The 9812-nt window shown below is 51.4% G+C and overlaps 1 protein-coding gene across 2 annotated transcripts; it reads right to left on the bottom strand.

Annotated features, from left to right (window-relative positions):
- Positions 1-309: 309 nt before the first annotated feature.
- On the bottom strand, positions 310-3835 carry LOC124004645 (complexin-3-like). Of its 2 annotated transcripts, none has more exons than XM_046313309.1 (4): positions 3601-3835; positions 2998-3495; positions 2708-2795; positions 310-1242 (listed from the first exon to the last, which is right to left on the bottom strand). In XM_046313309.1, the coding sequence occupies exons 2-4, from the start codon at positions 3189-3191 to the stop codon at positions 1021-1023; spliced, it is 504 nt and encodes a 167-aa protein (XP_046169265.1). In that variant the 5' UTR covers positions 3192-3495; positions 3601-3835; the 3' UTR covers positions 310-1020. The 2 variants fall into 2 exon arrangements, with proteins under 2 accessions (XP_046169265.1, XP_046169264.1); XM_046313308.1 differs by having other exon boundaries at positions 2708-2810.
- Between the last annotated feature and the right edge of the window lie 5977 nt (positions 3836-9812).

The raw sequence follows: 9812 nt of genomic DNA on the forward strand, positions 1-9812 counted from the left end.
AGAGAGAGTGAGAGAGATAGGGGGTGGGTGAGAGAGAGTGAGAGAGATAGGGGGTGGAGTGAGAGAGTGAGAGAGATGGGGGGGTGGGGTGAGAGAGAGTGAGAGAGATAGGGGGTGGAGTGAGAGAGAGTGAGAGAGAGTGAGAGAGATAGGGGGGGTGGAGTGAGAGATAGTGAGAGAGATAGCGGGGGTGGAGTGAGAGAGAGAAACCTACTGCTCAATGTATGACCATATTAGAGAGACATATTTCCCTCAGATTACACAGATCCACAAAGAATTCGAAAACAAATCCAATTTTGATAAACTCCCATATCTACTGGGTGAAATTCCACAGTGTGCCATCACAGCAGCAAGATTTGTGACCTGTTGCCACGAGAAAAGGGCAACCAGTGAAGAACAGACACCATTGTAAATACAACCCATATTTATTCTAATTTGTTTTATGCTAATGTATTTGTACACTGTTAAAACACTGTATATATATATGACATTTGTAATGTCTTTATTGTTTTGAAACGTCTGTATGTGTAATGTTTACTGTTAATTTTGATTGTTTATTTCACTTTATATATTCACTTTATATATTATCTACCTCACTTGCTTTGGCAATGTTAACACGTTTCCCATGCCAATAAAGCCCTTGAATTGAATTGAATTGAGAGAGAGTTAAAGACAGATAAGGAGATAAAGGGATAGAGGAGCAACTGTGACAAAGTTGTGACAAAGTTGTCTGCCAATGTGTTCCCTCCAATCTGTGGTCCTTCCGTAGCTTAGTTGGTAGAGCATGGCGCTTGTAACGCCAGGGTAGTGGGTTCGATCCCCGGGACCACCCATACATAGAATGTATGCACACATGACTGTAAGTCGCTTTGGATAAAAGTGTCTGCTAAATGGCATTTATTATTATTATAATCTGCTACTACTTTGTGTTAAAATGTTATTCTTCATCATTTGGGCATAATGCATGTTTTTAGCATGTTGCAGGTTGATTCTGTGTAGTTTCTAGTATGTTCTCTTTGATCACATGACTTTGCAGGCCTCTCCGTTGACTGACATTGGAGTGGACGACTTGGTCTGCTTGCCTCCAAGCATCCCCATGTTGAAGTTGAGGCCTTGGAAGGCGCTCAGCAGGCTGTAGCCATCGTCCTTGGCCGGGGTGTCAGGACCAATCAGTTTAGCCAGTTGACGGGGGAGTGCCACTTTCCCTTGCGCCGCACTCAGGTGGCTGGTGTCCTTGGAACTCTGGGGGTTGGGAAGAGAGTTGGGAAGAGAGTTGGGAAGAGAGGGGTAGGGTGACGAGGAAAAAATACACTTTAAATATAGTCCTGCCATTTTTAACTTCAGTCTCAAATCCTCAAAGTAAGAAACATGGTCAGTATCAGAACTGGGATGATGCCAGACAGATAAATGGTGAAGCAGCACTGCTTTAAGGGTTATGTGTATGGGGCTAGGGGCTAGGAGATAGGGTCTAGGAGATAGGGTCTAGGGGCTAGGAGATAGGGGCTAGGGGCTAGGAGATAGGGGCTAGGGGGGGCTAGGAGATAGGGTCTAGGGGCTAGGAGATAGGGGCTAGGAGATAGGAGATAGGGTCTAGGAGATAGGGTCTAGGGGCTAGGAGATAGGGGCAGGGGCTAGGAGATAGGGGCTAGGAGATAAGGGCTAGGAGATATATAGGAGATAGGAGATAGGGGCTAGGGGCTAGGAGATAGGGTTTAGGAGATAGGAGATAGGGTCTAGGAGATAGGGTCTAGGGGCTAGGAGATAGGAGATGGGGTCTAGGGGCTAGGAGATAGGGGCTAGGAGATAGGAGATAGGGGCTAGGGGCTAGGAGATAGGAGATAGGGTCTAGGGGCTAGGAGATAGGGGCTAAGAGATAGGAGATAGGGTCTAGGGGCTAGGAGATAGGGGCTAGGAGATAGGGGCTAGGGGCTAGGAGATAGGAGATAGGGTCTAGGAGATAGGGTCTAGGGGCTAGGAGATAGGGTCTAGGGGCTAGGAGATAGGGGCTAGGAGATAGGGTCTAGGAGATAGGGGCTAGGAGATAGGAGCTAGGAGATAGGGTCTAGGAGATAGGGTCTAGGAGATAGGGTCTAGGAGATAGGGTCTAGGAGATAGGAGCTAAGGGCTAGGAGATAGGGGCTAGGAGATAGGGGCTAGGAGATAGGAGATAGGGTCTAGGAGATAGGGACTAGGGGCTAGGAGAGAGCTAGAAGATATGGGCTAGAAGATAGGGGCTAGGAGATAGGGGCTAGGAGATAGGAGATAAGGGCTAGGAGATAAGGGCTAGGAAATAGGGGCTAGGAGATAGGGGCTAGGAGATAGGAGATAGGGGCTAGGAGATAGGGTCTAGGAGATAGGGGCTAGGAGATAGGAGCTAGGAGATAGGGTCTAGGAGATAGGGTCTAGGAGATAGGGTCTAGGAGATAGGGTCTAGGAGATAGGAGCTAAGGGCTAGGAGATAGGGGCTAGGAGATATGGTCTAGGAGATAGGAGATAGGGTCTAGGAGATAGGGACTAGGGGCTAGGAGATAGGAGCTAGAAGATATGGGCTAGAAGATAGGGGCTAGGAGATAGGGGCTAGGAGATAGGAGATAAGGGCTAGGAGATAAGGGCTAGGAAATAGGGGCTAGGAGATAGGGGCTAGGAGATAGGAGATAGGGGCTAGGAGATAGGGATATAATTTGTTCTGCGAATGCAACACACTAGCCTTGGAGAGCTGGTACTTCTTCCTGAAGTGATCCCTCATGGCGGCTCTCTCTGCATGCTTCTGAGCATTCAGGGCTTCCCTCAGCATCCTGGAATCAACACAACTACATGTAACACATAGACAGACACACACACAAACATAAATACATCCCTGCCCTAAAACCTATCACAGCCAACCCCCAACCTGTCTGTTACCAAGCTGGTTTTCATCCATAATCTCCTCATGGTGTTGTTTCTAATCTCCACATTGACCACAGTGGTCATGTTGTAGTTATGTCTGCGGTCACTCACCTCTCCTTCTCCAGGTCAGTTTGGTAGGAGCGTGTGACGGAGGTCTGTCCAGTCCGTGGAGGGCTGCTCTTTACTCCTCCTGTCCCACTCTTGGCCCTGCGCCTGGCCCACACCTCTCTCTCCTTCACTCCTGTCACACAGCTGGACAGCTTCTTCATGGGCACCACCAGAGACTGCTTCACCATAGTATCCATGTCTCAGGGGGTGTGTGTTAGGGTGTGTGCGTGTGTGTGTGTGTGAGAGAGAGAGAGAGAGAGAGAGAGAGAGAAAGGGAGAGAAAGGGAGAGTAAGTCCAGAACTCTCTGTAGTGTAACCTGTGTGTTACTTCACACTCAGAAGCATCAAAGAGTGTTCTTTTTCATTCATGTTCTGTAGGACATATGTTTGTGTCTGTGCACATCTCCCACATCTTCCTCCTTGAGGTTAGCTGGCTTGAACCCACTCACTACAGTACAGACAGCCAGTGTATTCATAGACAATGACTCAGGGGCTCAGTACCTGCAAGGACAAGGACACAGACAGGCAGTTAGAGATTACACCCAGACAACATGTGCAGCGTTTCAGATAGACACACACAACAAGCCCAGTCCAGTACTTCCTTACCCAGACATCTACAGTAGGCCTGAGCCTCAAACACCCATAAAGTCCTTAGAGCTTCAGCCAGTGGCCATATACTGTAGCTAACCGTGTCCCATAGTCCAGCTCCACAAAGCCTTGAGGTCAACTGAAGGCAATGAGAGGAGCAACCCCACAGACAAAGTTCTTCCTGCTCTCCTTTCCTGCTCTCCTCCACTCCTTGTGCTGTGTGTTCTATTGCCCTCTCAGGTGAAAATGACAGCTTTCCTCCCTGAGGATCTACTACTCAAACCATTCCCCCCTCATCCTCTATACCCCTCCCTCTTTACTATTACCCCCCTTGAGATGACCTCCTTATGGACTTAACGAGGGGAATCCCGTTAGCAGAAACAGGGACTGCACCCTGTGTATGAAGTAGACTTAGAGACACATTAGCTGATGTCATGTTGGGTTAGGCACTCTCCTGACTGACTGTGTGCTTGTGTGACAAACAGAAAGGATGCCAGGGTATTATTACCTTTAAAAAGTTCCAACATGTTACCATCCCTCACGCTTTCTAAGTAGACGATGCCTTAAGCACAGGTCTGGGATCTGTTTATGCAATCCCAATACCCAATCTCCAACCATTAGAAGGCAGAAAGACAAAGTGATCTTCGATCAGGTTTAACCAGCTGTGATCAGGATGACGGTGGAGGTTTAAGACAGGCCAGATGGATGGAAGGGCTCTGAGTTCAGTAGATAATGGGAGATGGATGGATGGGAATATAGAGGCAGACAGAGAGAGATAGACGGCGTGAGGGAAAGTCGGTCTGTCAGTATGAGACAGCAGTCTGTGTTCAGAGCAGAAGACTACATACAGTTACTACATACTGATCTGAAGACCATCCAGCAAAAGGGGCAGGAATGAGGAAAAAGGACAATGTCTTCTCATATTCTAGAGTCTGTTCTAGTCTCAAACAGCAATGTCTTCTCATACTCTAGATTCTGTTCTAGTCTCAAACAGCAATGTCTTCTCATACTCTAGATTCTGTTCTAGTCTCAAACAGCAATGTCTTCTCATACTCTAGATTCTGTTCTAGTCTCAATGTTCTAGATTCTGTTCTAGTCTCAAACTGCAATGTCTTCTCATACTCTAGATTCTGTTCTAGTCTCAAACAGCAATGTCTTCTCATACTCTAGATTCTGTTCTAGTCTCAAACAGCACCACGTCAACCATTATGGATCTTCAACAGGCTTGGAAACAGAACAGTGTGCACTCTGCAGCCGTTTCCCCAATTGTTTGCTTATGTAAACCACCTGAGACTGTCAGGGCAAGTCATTCCAGGTACTCAGACACAGCAGATAGAGAGAACAGGTGATGGAAAGGGAAGGATGGAGGGATGAGAGGGATGGAGGTATGGAGGTACAGATGGAAGGGAGGAGGTATGGAGGGAAGGAGGTATGGAGGGATGGGCGGGATGGAGGGATGGAGGTACAGATGGAGGGAGGAGGGATGGAGGGAAGGAGGTATGGAAGGATGGAGGGACAGATGGAGGGGAGGAGGGATGGAGGGGAGGAGGTATGGAGGGATGGAGGGACAGATGGAGGGACAGATGGAGGGGTGGAGGGGAGGAGGGATGGAGGGGGGGAGGTATGGAGGGATGGGAGGGGTGGAGGGACAGATGGAGGGGAGGAGGGATGGAGGGAAGTAGGTATGGAGGGATGGGAGGGATGGAGGTACAGATAGAGGGGAGGAGGAGGGAGGGAGGGAAGGAGGTATGGAGGGATGGGAGGGATGGAGGTACAGATAGAGGGGAGGAGGGATGGAGGGAGGAGGGATGGAGGTACAGATAGAGGGGAGGAGGGATGGAGGGGAGGAGGTATGGAGGGATGTGAGGGATGGAGGGACAGATGGAGGGGGAGGGATGGAGGTACAGAGGTATGGGAGTGATGGAGGGCTGGAGGGATGGGAGGGATGGAGGTATGGAGGCATAGAGGTATGGGAGGGATGGAGGGATGGATGGGAAGGAGGGATGGGAGGGTCGGATGTATGGGAAGGATGGAGGGATGAATGGGAAGGAGGGATGGGGGATGGAGGGATGGAGGTATGAAGGTATGGGGGATTGGAGGTATGAAGGTATGGGAGGAATGGAGGTATGAAGGTATGGGAGGAATGGAGGTATGAAGGTATGGGAGGGATGGAGGTATGAAGGTATGGGAGGGATGGAGGTATGAAGGTATGGGAGGGATGGAGGTATGAAGGTATGGGAGGGATGGAGGTATGAAGGTATGGGAGGGATGGAGGTATGAAGGTATGGGAGGAATGGAGGTATGAAGGTATGGGAGGGATGGAGGTATGAAGGTATGGGAGGAATGGAGGTATGAAGGTATGGGAGGGATGGAGGTATGAAGGTATGGGAGGGATGGAGGTATGAAGGTATGGGAGGAATGGAGGTATGAAGGTATGGTGGGATGGAGGTATGGGAGGAATGGAGGTATGAAGGTATGGGAGGGATGGAGGTATGAAGGTATGGGAGGGATGGTGGTATGAAGGTATGGGAGGAATGGAGGTATGAAGGTATGGGAGGAATGGAGGTATGAAGGTATGGGAGGGATGGAGGTATGGGAGGGATGGTGGGATGGAGGTATGGGAGGGATGGAGGTATGAAGGTATGGGAGGGATGGAGGTATGGGAGGGATGGAAGTATGAAGGTATGGGAGGAATGGAGGTATGAAGGTATGGGAGGGATGGAGGTATGAAGGTATGGGAGGGATGGAGGTATGAAGGTATGGGAGGAATGGAAGTATGAAGGTATGGGAGGGATGGAGGTATGAAGGTATGGGAGGGATGGAGGTATGAAGGTATGGGAGGAATGGAGGTATGAAGGTATGGGAGGGATGGAGGTATGAAGGTATGGGAGGAATGGAGGTATGAAGGTATGGGAGGGATGGTGGGATGGAGGTATGGGATGAATGGAGGTATGAAGGTATGGGAGGGATGGAGGTATGAAGGTATGGGATGGAGGTATGAAGGTATGGGAGGAATGGAGGTATGAAGGTATGGAGGGATGGATGAGAAGGAGGGATCGGAGGGACGGAGGTATGGGAGGATGGGCGGGATGGAGGGATGGAGGTACAGATGGAGGGGAGGAGGGATGGAGGGAAGGAGGTATGGAAGGATGGAGGGACAGATGGAGGGGGAGGAGGGATGGAGGGAGGAGGTATGGAGGGATGGAGGGACAGATGGAGGGACAGATGGAGGGGTGGAGGGAGGAGGGATGGAGGGGGAGGTATGGAGGGATGGGAGGGTGGAGGGACAGATGGAGGGGAGGAGGGATGGAGGGAAGTAGGTATGGAGGGATGGGAGGGATGGAGGTACAGATAGAGGGGAGGAGGGATGGAGGGAAGGAGGTATGGAGGGATGGGAGGGATGGAGGTACAGATAGAGGGGAGGAGGGATGGAGGGGAGGAGGGATGGAGGTACAGATAGAGGGGAGGAGGGATGGAGGGGAGGAGGTATGGAGGGATGTGAGGGATGGAGGGACAGATGGAGGAGGAGGGATGGCGGGGAGGAGGGATGGAGGGATGAGAGAGATGGAGGGACAGATGGAGGGGGAGGGATGGAGGTACAGAGGTATGGGAGTGATGGAAGGCTGGAGGGATGGGAGGGATGGAGGCATAGGGATGGGAGGGATGGATGGGAAGGAGGGATGGGAGGGTCGGATGTATGGGAAGGATGGAGGGATGAATGGGAAGGAGGGATGGGGGGATGGAGGGATGGAGGTATGAAGGTATGGGGGATTGGAGGTATGAAGGTATGGGAGGAATGGAGGTATGAAGGTATGGGAGGGATGGAGGTATGAAGGTATGGGAGGAATGGAGGTATGAAGGTATGGGAGGGATGGAGGTATGAAGGTATGGGAGGGATGGAGGTATGAAGGTATGGGAGGGATGGAGGTATGAAGGTATGGGAGGGATGGAGGTATGAAGGTATGGGAGGAATGAGGTATGAAGGTATGGGAGGGATGGAGGTATGAAGGTATGGGAGGGATGGAGGTATGAAGGTATGGGAGGAATGGAGGTATGAAGGTATGGTGGGATGGAGGTATGGGAGGAATGGAGGTATGAAGGTATGGGAGGGATGGAGGTATGAAGGTATGGGAGGGATGGTGGTATGAAGGTATGGGAGGAATGGAGGTATGAAGGTATGGGAGGAATGGAGGTATGAAGGTATGGGAGGGATGGAGGTATGGGAGGGATGGTGGGATGGAGGTATGGGAGGGATGGAGGTATGAAGGTATGGGAGGGATGGAGGTATGGGAGGGATGGAAGTATGAAGGTATGGGAGGAATGGAGGTATGAAGGTATGGGAGGGATGGAGGTATGAAGGTATGGGAGGGATGGAGGTATGAAGGTATGGGAGGAATGGAGGTATGAAGGTATGGGAGGGATGGAGGTATGAAGGTATGGGAGGGATGGAGGTATGAAGGTATGGGAGGAATGGAGGTATGAAGGTATGGGAGGGATGGAGGTATGAAGGTATGGGAGGAATGGAGGTATGAAGGTATGGGAGGGATGGTGGGATGGAGGTATGGGATGAATGGAGGTATGAAGGTATGGGAGGGATGGAGGTATGAAGGTATGAGATGGAGGTATGAAGGTATGGGAGGAATGGAGGTATGAAGGTATGGAGGGATGGATGAGAAGGAGGATCGGAGGGACGGAGGTATGGGAGGGATGGGCGGGATGGAGGTACAGATGGAGGGGAGGAGGGATGGAGGGAAGGAGGTATGGAAGGATGGAGGGACAGATGGAGGGGAGGAGGGATGGAGGGGAGGAGGTATGGAGGGATGGAGGGACAGATGGAGGGGTGGAGGGAGGAGGGATGGAGGGGGGAGGTATGGAGGGATGGGAGGGGTGGAGGGACAGATGGAGGGGAGGAGGGATGGAGGGAAGTAGGTATGGAGGGATGGGAGGGATGGAGGTACAGATAGAGGGGAGGAGGGATGGAGGGAAGGAGGTATGGAGGGATGGGAGGGATGGAGGTACAGATAGAGGGGAGGAGGGATGGAGGGGAGGAGGGATGGAGGTACAGATAGAGGGGAGGAGGGATGGAGGGGAGGAGGTATGGAGGGATGTGAGGGATGGAGGGACAGATGGAGGGGAGGAGGGATGGCGGGGAGGAGGGATGGAGGGATGAGAGAGATGGAGGGACAGATGGAGGGGGGAGGGATGGAGGTACAGAGGTATGGGAGTGATGGAGGGCTGGAGGGATGGGAGGGATGGAGGTATGGAGGCATAGAGGTATGGGAGGGATGGAGGGATGGATGGGAAGGAGGGATGGGAGGGTCGGATGTATGGGAAGGATGGAGGGATGAATGGGAAGGAGGGATGGGGGGATGGAGGGATGGAGGTATGAAGGTATGGGGGGATTGGAGGTATGAAGGTATGGGAGGAATGGAGGTATGAAGGTATGGGAGGGATGGAGGTATGAAGGTATGGGAGGGATGGAGGTATGAAGGTATGGGAGGGATGGAGGTATGAAGGTATGGGAGGAATGGAGGTATGAAGGTATGGGAGGGATGGAGGTATGAAGGTATGGGAGGAATGGAGGTATGAAGGTATGGGAGGGATGGAGGTATGAAGGTATGGGAGGGATGGAGGTATGAAGGTATGGGAGGGATGGAGGTATGAAGGTATGGGAGGAATGGAGGTATGAAGGTATGGGAGGGATGGAGGTATGAAGGTATGGGAGGAATGGAGGTATGAAGGTATGGGAGGGATGGAGGTATGAAGGTATGGGAGGGATGGAGGTATGAAGGTATGGGAGGAATGGAGGTATGAAGGTATGGTGGGATGGAGGTATGGGAGGAATGGAGGTATGAAGGTATGGGAGGGATGGAGGTATGAAGGTATGGGAGGAATGGAGGTATGAAGGTATGGGAGGGATGGTGGGATGGAGGTATGGGATGAATGGAGGTATGAAGGTATGGGAGGGATGGAGGTATGAAGGTATGGGATGGAGGTATGAAGGTATGGGAGGAATGGAGGTATGGAGGGATGGATGAGAAGGAGGGATCGGAGGGACGGAGGTATGGGAGGGATGGATAATTGGGATGGATGGAGGAATGGAGGGATGGGAGGGATGGATTGAGGGATGGGGGATGGAGGTATGGGAGGGATGGATGGAAGGATGGGGGATGGAGGTATGGGAGGGATGGATGGAGGGATGGTGAGGGAGTAGAGAGCATTGAAAGAAG

The sequence above is a fragment of the Oncorhynchus gorbuscha genome, linkage group LG19 (assembly GCF_021184085.1).
Source record: "Oncorhynchus gorbuscha isolate QuinsamMale2020 ecotype Even-year linkage group LG19, OgorEven_v1.0, whole genome shotgun sequence".
NCBI classification, from domain to species: domain Eukaryota; kingdom Metazoa; phylum Chordata; class Actinopteri; order Salmoniformes; family Salmonidae; genus Oncorhynchus; species Oncorhynchus gorbuscha.